At 45.5% G+C, this 15559-nt stretch overlaps 1 protein-coding gene across 6 annotated transcripts; it reads right to left on the reverse strand.

The window, feature by feature from the left end:
• Nucleotides 1-73: 73 nt before the first annotated feature.
• On the reverse strand, nt 74-15348 carry elavl3 (ELAV like neuron-specific RNA binding protein 3). Of its 6 annotated transcripts, none has more exons than XM_057013931.1 (7): nt 14818-15348; nt 8921-9140; nt 8728-8831; nt 6777-6930; nt 6461-6686; nt 5980-6018; nt 74-5198 (listed from the first exon to the last, which is right to left on the reverse strand). In XM_057013931.1, the coding sequence occupies exons 1-7, from the start codon at nt 14824-14826 to the stop codon at nt 4850-4852; spliced, it is 1101 nt and encodes a 366-aa protein (XP_056869911.1). In that variant the 5' UTR covers nt 14827-15348; the 3' UTR covers nt 74-4849. The 6 variants fall into 6 exon arrangements, with proteins under 6 accessions (XP_056869911.1, XP_056869913.1, XP_056869912.1 ...); XM_057013933.1 differs by having other exon boundaries at nt 74-5177; nt 14818-15346; XM_057013932.1 differs by having other exon boundaries at nt 8921-9137; nt 14818-15342.
• Between the last annotated feature and the right edge of the window lie 211 nt (nt 15349-15559).

Consider the following 15559-nt stretch of genomic DNA (forward strand, 5'->3'; position numbering starts at 1 on the left):
CTGTGCTTCCTTTGTTTTAAAATCCCCAAATGAAAGATTTACTGTCAACAAGCGGAACCCAAAAAAATCAGTCTTTCAATATTTGTAACTTTTATTTTTTTCTGGCATGTAAAGTACAAATAATTAAACAATTCCATGAAAAAGTCTTCAAGCGTCTTCAGCTGAAATCCCAGTTATAAATATCCTAAACTGAAAGGTTTAGTTGTTTTGTTTTGTTTGTTCCCATTGATCAATTTCGACGTTATTCATTTGGTCGCGTTTGGACGTGTGAGATTTTGTGTTCCTCCCGCTGACGCCGTGGCCAGCGGGGCCATTTTGATCGTTTTTCAACTTTGATTTGTTCTACCGTTCCAGGAAAATGTAAGAAAAACATCACTAAGTTACTGCGTCCCCTCTTCTAAATAAATAGACACAAAATACAGTTGGTTGAGAAACAGAAGGACCACTCACTCCTTCACTACCCCAGAGACCAACAAGAAGACCTTCCTGCAGCTTTCCTGAGCTCGTTCGTGGGTTTCCAAAAGCATCTTTGCTCATAGAATATCTTTGTTTCACTGATACAGATGATCTCACGACTCTTGCAGAATCTAAACTCTTAATTTCTTTTTAAACGCATGAGCTCATCACGGCCGACAGGAAAGTTTCTTGTGGGCGTATCACAACCCGGGACGTCCTGCTGCAGGGGCCGTCCCGTGTCCCAGAGGTCCTCCGAGCGGTTGGAAAAACAAGACTGTGATTAGATTAAATAATTAAAACTTTTCATTTAACAAGACAAACAGAACACAGGCAGTAAAGGCATAACATCTAGCACACAGCATGTATGTTTATACACTTCAATTAGTTAAATATAGCAGTGCATTCTTTGACTATGGAGAACGTTTCCAAATCGTACTTCTAAAGCTGTTTTTACTATTTGTCCCCCTTTTTAAGAAACAAAATGGTGTAACCACAATTTTGGCAAACTTAAAAATCTTTTAAACTTGCAAATATAATGAAATAAACCATAAATATACACAAAACATACTTTATACGAGGCAATAATAATAATAATCATAATAAATAGTTTTTAAGTTAACAATAAGTTAAAACTACAAGCTTAAAGTCGCCCAAATAATACAAGTTTGTTGGCGCTATTTTGAATTTTTTTCTGTTTAAATTATTTTATGTTGCAACAAAAGCTACTACAGACTTTTACAAACACAACTTGAACACAGTTTGATTGAAATAAAAATCTAACTAAGTCTAAAATCTGCATACACTGTAAAAACTGCAACTAATTAAATAATGGAAGAAAAACAAACTATACCCAATCAATGCAACCGAACATAACCTTTGACCCATGTGTGTTCTCTATGGCAACATCAACAACACACATACGCTTAGTAAACAAGTGAGTCTTGATATGTAAATGAACTCAATAAATTACAGGAAGTAAAAAAAAAAAGATATTTGAAATCGACATGGGCTAAAACTGACGATATATTAGACAGCATTCCTCTCAGGTTCGTTGAGCGTTGATCTGTTAGGCTGAATATGCACTTCGTTTGCGTTCGCACGGTCAGAGCGCAAATTCGGGGCTGCGGGAGTGATGGGAAATTTACAAATCAGAGCTCTCGTTCGCTTGTCCGATTCTCCGAATCTGCTCGTTTTAGTGTTTTTCGTGTGAACTTTTGCTCCTTTCGCTTCTCTGCAAACCGTTTCAGTGTGACGTTTAGCTTCTTTTTTAAAAAATATATATCATTTGTTCTCAGTCAATATAAAAACAAAGCACATTGCACTAAGTCTTCCATAGGAAAGTTTTTTTGTCTTTTTTAAAATGATTATTGTTGCTCAAGCAGTGTAGTACTGTTTCCTGCCATGGTCCTCGTCTCTCTACTGTAGATGTAGGCCTCTGTGTATGAAAGGTCGTTTCAGGCTGGGGTTTTTGGCTTGTGGGTCGACTGCACTACGCTCCGGCCTCTGCCCGGCGGGGCCGCTTGCTGCGGCTGATTCCTAACGTCTGCCTACAAGGCTGCCTCCTGCGGATCCCTTAGAAAAGAGCTAGATTATCCCTCCGTACGGTGGGACGTACAAGCAGCGCCGCGCTCGTACGTCAACGGTGCAACGCTTTTCACTGTTAATGGATTCGATTGGTCACGAGACAAAGAGGGTGATAAACATGTGGTTGGGGGGGGAGAAGGTCACACGTGTCCGTTTTTCTGATTATGTATTTCTGATATGACTTTTCGCCGTTTAGAGGAAGCGCTTCCACGCCGCTGGGATTTTAGAATGTGGCGAGTTTTACGAATGCAAACTGATGTGGTCAACTTAGATATGTGAAAGTGAGGGTAGCTGAAACTGCGGAGGGGCGGACTCTTCGCAAACAACGGAGACTTCTTCTTTCTTAATTTGCAGCCGTTTGGGTTTGTGGGCTGAGCAGTGAAGCAGGGGGGTCACTGCGTCCTTGTCTGGGACTCTCGGGTCAAAGGTCGCGGCCACACCGCGCCTTCGCTGTAGCGACACTGAAACACACTTCAGCCTCGGCACCGTTTAGATGTCAGACTGCACTTTTTACATCAAATTTGGTCTGTCTTTGTTGTTGTTGAGTTAGTTTTATATGTCTTGATGTGGATTAATGGGTAAGTTGAGATGAGATGCAACGTTCCTTCGCCCCCTCCCCGAAATCCCCACCCGTACACCGCATGCTTATTCTGGCTCTGCAAAGATCAGAGGGTTTAAAATAAAGCCATGCGATGTCCCAATTTTCCAAGCTTTAAGAATCTGTAAAAATTCAGCACAAGGTCTTGTTCCTTTGTATGTATAAAAATAGATTTATCTCTAATGCAATCCTTTCAAAGAGATCGTCCTCTTTGGCTAACACAGCGTCATTTAGAAAAGCAAAAGCAAAAATGTTTTGAATATACTTGACCTTATTTATTCTACGATCATGTGCAAATGCCTCGATCTTGAAAGACATTAGCTCTCCCCACGGTAGATCTGACTGTCTCCTCTGTGGCAGACGTGTCAGCGAGACGGGTTGGCCTTAATGTTTTATCAAAGGTGCCATAAATGATTTCCATCGCAGTCGGGTTCGGGGATATTTTAAGAAATGCTATTTTTGTGGTACTGCCAACGAGATCTGAAGCAAAGATTTGCATTAAAAGAAGAAACGGAGGTATAATTATGACGCTTGCCGACGGCGTGCAGTCGTCTTTTGAGAGGGCAGGAGTTCAAAGTTTCTGGGAAGCTCTTTAAGAGAATAGAGGGGGGGGGGGGGGGGGGTTAAATAAAACCAAGGAGCATTTGGCAAAGCTGGAGGAGACGGTAATCTTCTTCCTCCTCAAAGCATCGGTGATAAATTTGAGAAGATGGTTTCTCGCACGAGGGACTTTGACTTTTAAATTTTCAGTCATTTTGAACTGCGGTCCTCCTAATCTGCTCTCTGCATATTTTTTACTCTGCTTTCATTTATATTCTGTCTGTGCATAAGAGCGAAGAATAAAACCAGCGTGTTTGAGTATTTTTTTTTTGTTTTTTTGGCTCCTTTTTTGGTGGGTTCTCTGGATCGCTGTGCCGTCTGCGGCCTGCGCTGTCATCAGATTTTAAACTTTTATGCTCAACACTGTGATTCCTTTGTCTTTCCATGTCTATCTATTCTTTTTTAAAACCCTTCTGACATCAGACAGACTTTCAGTTTAAGGCATATCACACTAAATCTCGACAAAGCAGTGCTGCGTAAAATATCCCCTGGGAAGTGTAATTACATTAAAGTGGTGCAAAAATAAAATAATTTTAATAAAACAACACCGGAATATTCCTTTGATGTGGCTGTGTTACGGCGAAACTGATCCTCCCTCCCCTCGTCGTCACTTAACGCTGACGCCATGGCGCCAGGCACGGCCACGACGCCCAAAGGTCACGGACAGGCTGCTTGTGAGATATGGAGCAACCTTTTTCTTGTTCTTGTTGTTGTTGTTTGTGTTTGCGGATTCAAATTCCAAAACTGCTTTTCCTGTGAGATAAATGTGAACTCTTGCATCGTTCGGTGTGAGTCTGTGAGAGACAGAAAGGCTCTGGACTCTACGGATAACCTAAATCTTGATGGGCGTGAGCTAACGCGCTCACACAGGCTAGAGGAACTGCCTTTACGCTAGGCACCACGCAATGCAGGTCAGGAAACAGTAGTCAAAGTTTCTAGAAAATGCTTACATATTCGGCTATCATAACCACCTTAAATATTGAATATATAGTTATATTTTAATAGACGTATATAAGAGAACACTGTTTTTTAATTTTATTTTCTTTGATCTAAAAAAAATCGCTGATTCAAAATGCCCAAGTGTAAAAAAAGTGACCGCGTCCTCTCCGGCAAGATCGTGGGAGAGATGGTGGGATAAGAGTTTTGGGAGAATTGCACATTATTCGTTTAAATTTTTTTGATCGTTTCGCTCATGGGTTGTCACTATTTGCCTGAATTCAATCAAAGCGCTCTTCAGTTCACATTCTCTGTCACATTCGTTAGACTGTCTCCTAAATAGATAGCTCTCGCCCCCACCCAACCAACCGGCTACGCACGCCTTCGTATTCAATCCAGGCAAATATCGGGAAGGACTAGCGTGTGGTGTAAAGAGAAAAGAAAACTCCACTGGTGTGTTTGTTGGACTCTGACTTTCGTATTCTCGCGCGTATGGATATGTTCGCTCGTGTGTGCGTGTGTCTTGCGTGTCTGCATGTCTGTCTTTGTGATAATAAATTATGAATTTGCGTGAGTTTCAGAGAGAGACTCAGTCCAGGCCCATGAGTGATGGCGCAGGGAGATCAGGTCGCCCTCCCCGCAAAGTCGAAGGAGCTGGTTCCAGCAGCCTCTCTCTTAGGCTTTGTGCTGCTTGCTGGTCTTGAAGGAGACCTGCAGCACGCGGTCGCCCAGGCGGTAGCCGTTGAGACTGGCGATAGCCATGGCCGCTTCGTCATAGTTGGTCATGGTGACAAAGCCGAAGCCCTTACATTTGTTAGTGGTGAAGTCGCGGATGACCTTGACGTTGGTGACGGCGCCGAAGGGCCCGAAGAGCTGCCACAGGACGCTCTCGTCCGCCTCGGGGGAGAGGTTGTAGACAAAGATGCACCAGCCGGCGCCGGTTGGACCGGTGAGGTTGACCCCGGCCAGGCTGGTCATGCTGTCGATGGTAATGGGCGAGAATCTGGGGAAGAGAGTGGGAGAGCTACCATGGGTGTCATTCTGCAGTTCATCACAGCATCCAGTGCTCTAAACTGTCTTATGGGTGTGTTTCTCAGTCACAGGAACAAAGCGTGTCGTCAGGTATGGAGCCAGGAGACCCCCCACCTCCATCCCCTCTGCTGTACAGTCATGTGGGGGCCCCACAGTGGCTCCAAACTACCTGCTTTCGTACAAAATGCCACTGCGTACGTACCCTGAGACACAGACACCCACACAATGTACATATTTTCTCATTTTCTCTGCTGGCCGAAGCCTCTGGAAGAATTAAAAAACATGAATCACAATGTTCAATGAAAAAAAAAGAAAAGAAACCACAGTCTCAAACAAAACACAGAAACCTAGAGAGGGATGAAAAGCAACTCTGGAGTCAAATTAATACACAAACTGGAGCAAACAGAGGAGACGCAAACGGAATCTGGTATGTCCATGCTGGTGAAAAAAAGGGGACATTAAAGCAACTGAAACTGGTAATGTTAGTTCCTAAATAAATACGTAGAACTTAGTTCTATTAATTGAACCAAAAGAACAGAAAAGGTTAAACAAAGCCTTGCCAGAATACCCTGCTGTTAGTAGGCCGCACTATTGCCTGTTGCACTTCCAGATAAGATTTTGTTTACTGGGCTGCTTCTGCGATAAATGGGGTAAATAGGGCCTTTTATTGCCACGATTTCTGATTTTAGAAGTCAGCAGGCGGTATTCCAGGCACTTTGTTTGAGATTTTGTTTTGGCATGGATGCTGTTGAAAGTACACCTTTGGCATTTACCTCTTGACTCCGTAGCTGGCGTTTAGTAAATTGTCGAGTCTGCAACGCAAGAGGGAGAGTGAAGGGGATGCAAGAGTTAGTGAGGAGTTCTACAAGGAGGGAGGGGGGCTTTCAGTCAACATGTTGCTCCTTCACCAGCCGGCCTCCAGAGGGCATCTTTCACTGCACTGCAGCCCTAAATCCTCAGCGAAGGTGTGGATGGAGGGATTTTTTTTTTTAAATATGGAATCTAAAGAGGTTTAGGAGGTTCCATTATGATTTTAGCACATGGGAAACATCAGAGAAAGCTGAGCGGAGGTCCACTTTCCGGCAAATTTGGAGCTTTCCAACTGAAATTGGACAGTAGTTTGCGTCTTGTTGCCAAGCGACCCCGACATGAGTGCCTGTAATGTTTGTCATCACCAAGCGATTGCGGAATCTTCCGTCCGCTGGCGGATTTCCTTTCCTCCAGGTTTTAAAGGGGACGACAAAGGTTCAGTACCTGAAACGCTGAGTCTGGTGGTGCAGAGGTCCCGTGTAGCGCCGCGCCGCCGTCTGGTACAGCTGAGTTAGTAAGGCCTGGCCCGTCTTCTGACTGGGGTTGTTGGCGAACTTGACGGTGATGGGCTCAGCGGCGCCCAGAGGCTTCTGTCCGTTCAGACCTTTGATGGCCTCCTCTGCTTCGTTTCTCTTATCAAACCGGATGAAGCCCACTCCTCGAGATATGCCTGCATCAGTTGGGGGAAAAAACAAAACAACTTTACTTTTTCCCACCTTCCAGATTTTTCCTCACTCCTGAGAAGCGAAAAGCCCTGTACCTGTAACCTGGTCCACTAGGATTCGGGACGTGATGATGCGGCCGTACTGGGAGAAGAGCTGTTCCATGTCCTTCTGGCTCATGGTTTTTGGAAGTCCGCTCACGTAAAGGTTGGCGTCACGGATAGAAGCCGAGCTTGGCCGAGCATATGATACCTGCGAGAGGCAATGAAATCAATCACGAGGGCTTTGGTATCAAACCGGGAGCTGTCACGGAAGCAGAACATGTCACGTAGATGAACAGGAACTGGGTCGTCGCCATTTGCTGGTTTCACTGATTTCGTTATCTCCCGGAAATCGCAGCACTGCGCAGCTCAGATAACAGAGGAGACAAACATCCCCCCGCTGTCTGTCGACCTAATCATCGTCGCCACGCTCGCACCGCGACGACGGCAACCGTCACCCAGGCTGATATCAGCCATCGGCTATCAGGCCCAGAAATCTGCGTCATTTTGAGCTGAAAGCCGCCAGCCTCGGTGGGTGATTTTCCCCAAATTCACATGTGACTTCATTAGCGTTCGACCATTTCTGAACTGTTTGTGTTTTTTTGTTTTTATTCCTCCGTGGGTTTTATTTTTTTTCCCACTCTCTGTCTGCTTTTTCAGACTTCTGCATCTCCTGCTGCAGACGATCCGACTGGCTTGTGTGTTTTTGGGGACGGCGTGTGTGAAAGACAGAACAATTTGATGGATTGCTGATATGCTGTGGTGGGTTTTTTTTTGTGTGCGACAGAAAGACAGAGCGAGTGCTGTCTGAGATAGGCTGAGCCTGCCCTCCCTGTCCTGCCTTCCTTTGTTTCTATTCCCTGGGGGGAAAACAGCCTCACTGGCAAACAGCTAGCGATGCAAGCGCATCACAAGACCTGCAGGGTCCTTGACAACTTCCAAACAAACCCTTCTCAAGACACACACTCGCCGCAGCTCACATGATCGCCTTTGTCTCTCGCAAATGTGCTTGTGAACACATGAGAGTGAGACGTTGAGAGACCAAAACATGCTTGTGGATTCTAATGGACAAGACTGAGTGAATACAGGTGCTCTGATTTTCTCCATCAGAACGAAGCACCAGCGTCTATTGTGCACACAGACGAGCGTGCGAGCAGGAGGCCTGTGTGCTGCGGTGATTAGGGTCTTCTGGACACGTCGGGGGGAGTGGTTGTGTTCGGGGAGCAGAGGCTGCCCTATAATTAACCCTCTCCCTGTCGCTCCCAGAGTACAGATGGTGCCTGGAGCCCATATGGCCTCTAATCCTGTCATTGGCATTCTGCCCCCCCCTCCTGACTGAACCTCCCAAAATCACCAATCAAAGAGTATGCTATTGAGCAACGGGGATGACCATCTCAGGAAATAACTGCGCAGTTTTTTTAATTGTTCCCAAACGTCACACAGGTTTCTTCGTGCGGTTAAGTTTATTCAGCCACCGGCCCAGAGAATTAACGTCTCTCTCCGCGGACGGCTGCCGGAAGATCAGCTGCTCTGCGTACAGATTTGATTTCTCTCAAGCTTTGATTTGCTTTGATCAGGTTTGGGCTGGGGAAGGAAGTAGCCCTTAATAACAAACCCCCGCTCTCCTTCATCTGATTTTGGGACAAAGACGCCCCCTAATTAGGCCCGATTGGAGGCAGATGGGGTAACCTGGACTGACCCTTGTGCATCACAGTCAGGCTCCCTAATTGCATTTCCATCACAATAACCTCTGCGTGCTGCCCGCCTCTTGCCTTCTGACCTCCACTCTCCGTTTCTTTTCAAGCCGTTCTTCCCCCTCTTTGTTCTAGCCCCCGCTCCCTTCTGCCACTTCCTCCCTGCTTTAGCCTCCCCTCCCGCTGCTACGGCTGCCACCACCTCTCCACCAACAGCCCCCAAACACACACACACACAGCAAAATCACAACTTCTTTTATATTTGGTCACCATGTCTGAAGGCAGATTGATGTAAGGTCGCAACATTGGCTCACCTTGATTGTTTTAGTCTGCAGTTTGAGACCGTTTAGTGTGTTGATAGCTTTATCGGCGTCATTTGGATCCACGTAGTTTACAAAGCCGTATCCCAAACTCTGACCTGAAACACAGGGAGGGCCACGATGGGGGTCAGTGGCTCTCAGACCTGCTGGGACTGGTGATATTAATATACAGTCTAGCTTGTCGTACCTGTTATCTTGTCTCTGACTAGCTTGCACGACTCGATCTCGCCGATGCTACCGAACAAACTTTTGAACTCCTCCTGGGTCATGTTCTGAGGCAGGTAGTTGACGATCAGGTTGGTTTTACTATCATCTGTGGAGCCATTGGTGCTGATGACTGGACCATTAGGCAAACTGGTTCCGCTTGGACCGTTGGACACCTGGGTTTCCATGGTGCTGATTATCTGCTGAGGAAGAGGGTGGAGTTAGATCCATAATTCATAGAGGGACACAAAAGGGCAAACTGGTGATCAGGCTGTGCCGATGAGATAATGTTTAAGCTTCAATGCGGGAATTTGAATTTTAAACACACGTTTGGTCCACTTTGTCACTGTCGGGTAGAAAAGGCAGGGCTCAGCAATGCCCTAATGGAGGCAGAGACGTGGGTGTAATTTTTCATCTCCCTCCCCCTCTCCAACATCTCCCCCCATCTCTGCCCATGTCTCACTCCCTGCCTCTGGTCCTGCAGATGTCACAGTCCCTTTTCCTTATTTCTCCCCTCCCCCAGCGCTCTTCCAGGGTCAAACACCATTACATCATTACACAGGGATGGATAATAGCGATGGTGGTGTGTGAGCCCAGAGAGGGGCTCGAGCTGGGTGGGGTCGGGGTCGGCAGGGGTCGATCTGGCAGACAAAAGGGAAAGTGACAACACTGGATGGATTTTGTGCTCCAATAAATGAGGAATATCTGGTTTTGATAGTAACTTGTTCCTCTGATTCTGTCATCTTCTGTCTTACTTTCCTTTCTTTTTGTTACAGGGAGGGCGTGAGTTAGTGCACGGTGTCATGTTTGTGTCTCCTCTGTTGCTCCGGAGCACGCGGTCTTCTTTAATTTAATCTGCGGGGGATTCTCAAGGAACAGATGTGTGGTCAGAAACTTTCCAGTTCTTCTTTGTGTTTTCCTCCCGTCATTAAATAAACAGCTCATTTGAAGAATTGTTACAATATAAAAAATATATGCAGAGTTTTGTATTTTGGTGCACTTTAATCGTCTAATTTTACTGTCAAACATCGGTTTTATTACCTTGCACCTGTTTCCTGTGCTTCCAGTCACGTTACAGGATATAATTCTGCCCGGCGGGCCTTTCAGGATTTTAGATAAAGTATCTATATTCATGCGCACGCTTGTAGAGTCAAATGTTACAAAGATTCAAGAACTTTCAGGTGTCTCTCTTGTGAGCATCATAGCTGATTTGACTTTCTCCTCAAAAGTTCTCAGTGTTTTTTGAAGACGTCCAAATCTACAAATGCATTTCATAACAAAACGTGTTTAAAAAGGGATTATAATACTCTTTCTGTTCACCTGGTTATTAGCATGTGTAATTCTTATTCTGCTCCCCATGTGAACCATTCTATTCTTCTTCTTTGGCAACACATTCCCTCTCGTCTATTGTCTGTGGCTGTTTGTCTGAGACCTGCTCCACTTCCTCGTCTCTTTGTACCTTTCTGCCTCGCTTTGAGCCTCACCTTCACTCACGTTGCCCAGGTAACGGCCCCTCAAAGACTGCATTGTTTCAAATGGCTGAATGGCTTTCTTACTTAAAGCTCTGTGCGAGTGTGTGTTTGTGTGTTTGTGTCTGTGTCTATTAGGAGCACACATACAGGTCAGACATCTTCCCTGTGTGCCTGCCGAAGCACTCAGCATCCGTACTTTCAACTGGAAATGACAGGAGGAGGGAAAAGGAGCCCAGTGACAGAGTTAAGGCTGTCTAAAAATAAAATACTTTAGACATCTGCACACAAAGGCGGTGTAACATCGATAGCAATCACGGTGACTCACACATCCAAGGCTAAAACGCCTGCTGACTGTTTCCATGTTTCCGAGCATTAACCCGCGTCGACAAAGAGACGGCAGCAAGCTGCTGTGCTGCGTTCAATGCAGTGCAAAGGCAGGACGTTACTGTAAATGTAATCTAAATGTATAGAAATATGAGAGGGGGCTAACTATGACTAGAGCGCTTGCAAGGATATAATATATCAGGGCAAAATTTGACTTGCCAACTGAGATAACCCCAGCATGACAGAACACATCCCCGCCGAACAGTGTGAAGTTATATAATTCACAGAGCCAGGGAGTTATGGGCTGGGCACTGAAATTGGCTGACACAAGCAGCAGCACGGATTAGGATTTTCATGCAGAAATAGAGGGAAGCGGCGTGCTTTTGTGTTTGAAGATAAAACAATTCTGGGTTTCATCTTTAGGCCCATCATTTTTGCTACACGAGCCAGGAAAAATTTACAAAAATCTACAGTTTGACTGGCAGTAACCCAATTTCTAGGCAAGAAAAGCATGAATAATCCCACTTCAACCAATTTAAATACATGCAGTCGATTTTGTAGCGTAACATTTCCCCTTTCTTTTTAAACTAATCTCTGTATCAAAGTGGAAATAATGACATGCGGCTCTTATTTTAAGTCAAAGATCCCAGTTGTTGGAGTAGCACTATGTGTCCCACACTGCTTTTTTCTATTTCGGGCTTCTGTGAGATATCCCTTAATATTTAATGTACTGCATCAGCATCGCCCACACACGGTCCCAGACTTGCACGCAAACACGAGCCCAGCCTCCACTCCGAAACACATGAACCCAGAGTTGCACGCAAACCGAAGCCCTGCCTCCACTGCCAAGCAAACGCACCACCTACACCGTACACAATCAAATTACAAAACATAGGACTGAATGTATATGCTGTCTGTGATCCCTGTCCTCTGATGCCTATAAACAGCTCTGCCAATTCATTTCTGCTCCAAATGCAACACAGCACTGGAGGCTATTGTCCAGAAAAAGAAAAAAAAAATCCGGATGGAGTTTTGAATTTTGCCCTCATAGCACATATTCCACTAGCATTACCAATGCCTTTGCCTGCAACCATCTCTGTCAGATTATTTTAAGGTAAACGTTCGACAGTGATGGACACAATGAGTTCTCCTCCAGTACATGCTCTCTGCTGTGCGCATCATAAAGATTTTTTATTCTGGAAGGCTTTAATCAAAACAGACTGCGTAGCCGAAGTGTAAATGAGCCTCCTAAATAACACAGATTACAGGATTATCTCAAACAAAGGGCATTAGCCTCACTCTCTGCAGCTTAGGGGATCATGGTGGCAGCTGTAAAACAACAGGACGACAGGAGTCACAGTTCAGCACCGAGGCTCCGTCCCTCGCCCTCTGCAGACTGGAATAAAAGATCTCTGAAAGAGATTTCAGCTCTCGGAGTGTGAGCTGCTTTGATAAGATGGAAGCAGACAGCGTCAGAGGCTCTCCAAGACAAATCTGTCCCGCAAGCCCCTGAAGCACGCGGGGCGCTATCCAGCGTGCTGGAAAAGGGAGTGGTCTCGTTTCAGGCCACGGCGGTCCGTGAACGCAGCACGGAACAGCATTTTTTTTTTTAAAAAAATTCCTTTTCATAAAAATGTATTTTGTTGACCTCCTAAACATTCATTCAGTAAAGAACAGAATCGCACACGGTTAAATATGACGCGTCCGTGATGTAGAAAAAGATTCCCCTGCTTTTATCTTTATTTTATTATTTTTTTTAAATGAACAAATCGACTAATTTATTTTTAAAAGACAGGACTTGTGAGCTGTGCAGGCATTCATGAACCGGGGCGCCTTTTTGCTGAATAAACGTATTGAGACGACCAAACAAAAGAGCCACCCGTTCCTCCTCTTCTCCCTCGCAGAGGCTATGGCAGCACTATGAATATTAATGTAAACAGTGGCGCTTTGTGTCGTGGCCAGGAGCTGCAGGACTCTCCGGGAACAATGACTGGTACAGATGCCAGCCACAAGTCAAAACGCCACGATTGCTCGGAATAAAATGCACCAATCTGACAACTACTTGATCATTCGACTGGTTAGAACATTAAACTCATTTTCACGGGTTTAATCTCAACGGACCTGCTGTTGGATGAAATAACAATTTTCCTTACCCTTGCGCACATTTCTCCAATCATTTTTTACATTTAAGTCTAAACAAATAAATGTATTTCAATATATTATCTTAAAGCATCGCAGTTAAATCGAGCTTCTCTCAACAGGCTGCATATTTGTTGCTGATAATCAGACTAAAGTCATTGGCAGCAGCTGCTTACGTAACGTAATTATATTTAACGCCTCATCTAAGTTATGCACGGACCTTTATTTGGCAACTATTCTAAAGCAAAACAGTGTATTTGTGTTTTTTTGCAGACTGTTATTTTCTTACTGGAGACTATATGAGCCATGCACTATTTAACCAGAAGAACATGTTTAATTTTAATTATGTTTGGACGCTGCATTTTTAATTTGGCGTCAGACTGTTTAGACTGGTTTACACGGGCCTCGGCTGCCCTTGTCCTTGAATCGTGTGAGTGCATTGGATAGGTTATCTGACTCAACCATTTATTTTCTTGGCACTGCGGTACAGGCATTGAGGACTGCAGACCTTGTGGAGGAGACCCGCATCCTCGGTGCGTCCTGTCAAGGCCGCCATGCACAATAGGTAGCCGTTAACAAAGAGGGACGAAAATTGCCCTCGGATACGTGTCAATATACGTGGTTTGAGTGATGAATCGACGACGCAGCTTTGCCTTTAGTTTCAGAACAACGTTCACAAAAAATATCTTAATGTGCACGGACAGCAACGTCACGCTAGGTTCCCCTTAATGTGTTAAATCGTCACCCTTATTGACCCCGAAATTGCAGGAGGGATCTGGGACTTTGTCAGCTGCAGACACACGTTTCACATTTTAATTCTTAGGCTTTAAATTTAAATTCAAAGAGTGTTTTGAGCCTATAGTTTCAGGTGGATGCGCGGACGGTTTATTTCCGCTGTCTTTAACTTGATGTAAATAAACCTGCTCTTAATTGATTTATTGTCAGCCTTGTAGCTGTCAGCAGGTGACGCTGGGTAGACCTTTTTTCAGGTCCGGGGCCGTCGTTTGGCACTCCGGTCCAGCAGAGACACGCCCAAATCCGGCCGTCTGCTCAAAGCAAAGCTAATTTATCAGCGCTCATGCCGCCTCCTTTCATCCCAATGCGCCGTGCAGGTATGGCCATCTTATATTTATAGGAAATGCACCTAAAATGGAAGATGTCCGTGCGTGTCCTGACTGTCACGGCCTCAGAGATTTCCAGCCCATTTACTCAGTTGCATCGCAGCGCCAACCCTGAGGAATTTGGACTTTGTCTGATTCAATGCAAACCGATGGATGCGTAATTTTCCTCCTCCCCCTCCCTCTCCTAGAGTGACTCGACCCTTTTTTTTTCTTTTGCCATGTTGGATGGGCCCTCAGCCTCCAAGGCATCGTGTTTTGTCTCAGATCTCCGTCTTCAGCATCCTTGTGCTCTAAGAAAGAGTATCCTCCCCCCACCGTGCGGAGCGCCTCGTCCCCTTCCTGCCTCTCCATCTTTGTAATCCTGCGGAATTTCTACACCTTCGCGCCCGCAGCGTTCGTTAAATAGTGTAAAAGCCGCAACGCTTAGTCGCCGCGGCTGCGATACAAAAACATTGAAGCGGCGTTAACAAAGATGGCAGCATAAAGACTTTTACTACTGCTGCTGATGACTCTGCGGGAGCACAAGCAGCATGGCGCATCACTCAGCCCGAGATTGCTTCTATCGATCTCGTAATCTTATTATAATGATATATGGGTGCATACTGGGGAGTAACAGGACAGCGCAACTCCTGTCTGGTCACTGTCACAGACAACCATAGAAATATATCCTACTTTCCACTATAGGATGCATTAGTTCTGACTGAATTCCATTTTAGACGTACGAGATACGTTTGAACATTCAACACAAAGGCACCGAGGTTGAATCTACACACGCTGCTACGAGGTCATCTTCATAAATATTGGAGAAAAAGAGTAATACGTACAGTAACCATTCTTGACGTACAATCAAAGAAATCTAGGTCCTTCTTGCACTGGTCTTGAAGCTGGAGGCAGAGTGCTGTGTGTGCTCTTCGGCCTTTATATTACACAGCCCCTATTTGCTGTCAGAAGTCCAAATTAAAAGAAAAAAAAAGAAAAAAAGGAAAAAATACAATCTTCACCCAGGGATCTCAGCCCTCTGCGATTGTAGGTGTCCTCTATAGGATGAAAAAGAGGAGAAAGGGGTTTTCTACTGGAAGATGAAGAGGGAGCGCGTTCTCTTCGAGTGGCGTGGGCGAAGGTTCAGAAAAAAGAGAAGCAGTGATCCTCGGCAGGGTGTGTCCAGGGGAGGGTGTTCTGGTTCTGCTGTTTTTATGTGTAATTCCCTGCTCCTCTCACAGTCTCCTTCTGTGCCTCTGCTGCAATGTTCTTCTTTTATGCATCCTCCTGGCTGGCAGAGCACGCTGCTGATTGGCTAATTGTGCAGGGAGGGTACTACATGGCAGCCATTGCAATGTGTTCCTCTCCCATTATCCTCTTCGGGAGAAATCACCAAGAGTCCCCCCACCCATCCTCCTTCTTTTTTCCATCCCTGTCCTTCCATCCTTTTACCTCATTGCCCTTTTCTTCTTGCCCCCCCCCCCTCCGCAAACACACACGCGTGCGCGCACACACACAGAGTGCAGTGAATAGAGCTCCACCTGCACTTTCAGAACAGATGGGTGCAGTAGAAGGCAGCAGACTTGG

The sequence above is a fragment of the Takifugu flavidus genome, chromosome 18, assembly GCF_003711565.1.
Source record: "Takifugu flavidus isolate HTHZ2018 chromosome 18, ASM371156v2, whole genome shotgun sequence".
Taxonomy (NCBI): Eukaryota; Metazoa; Chordata; class Actinopteri; order Tetraodontiformes; family Tetraodontidae; genus Takifugu; species Takifugu flavidus.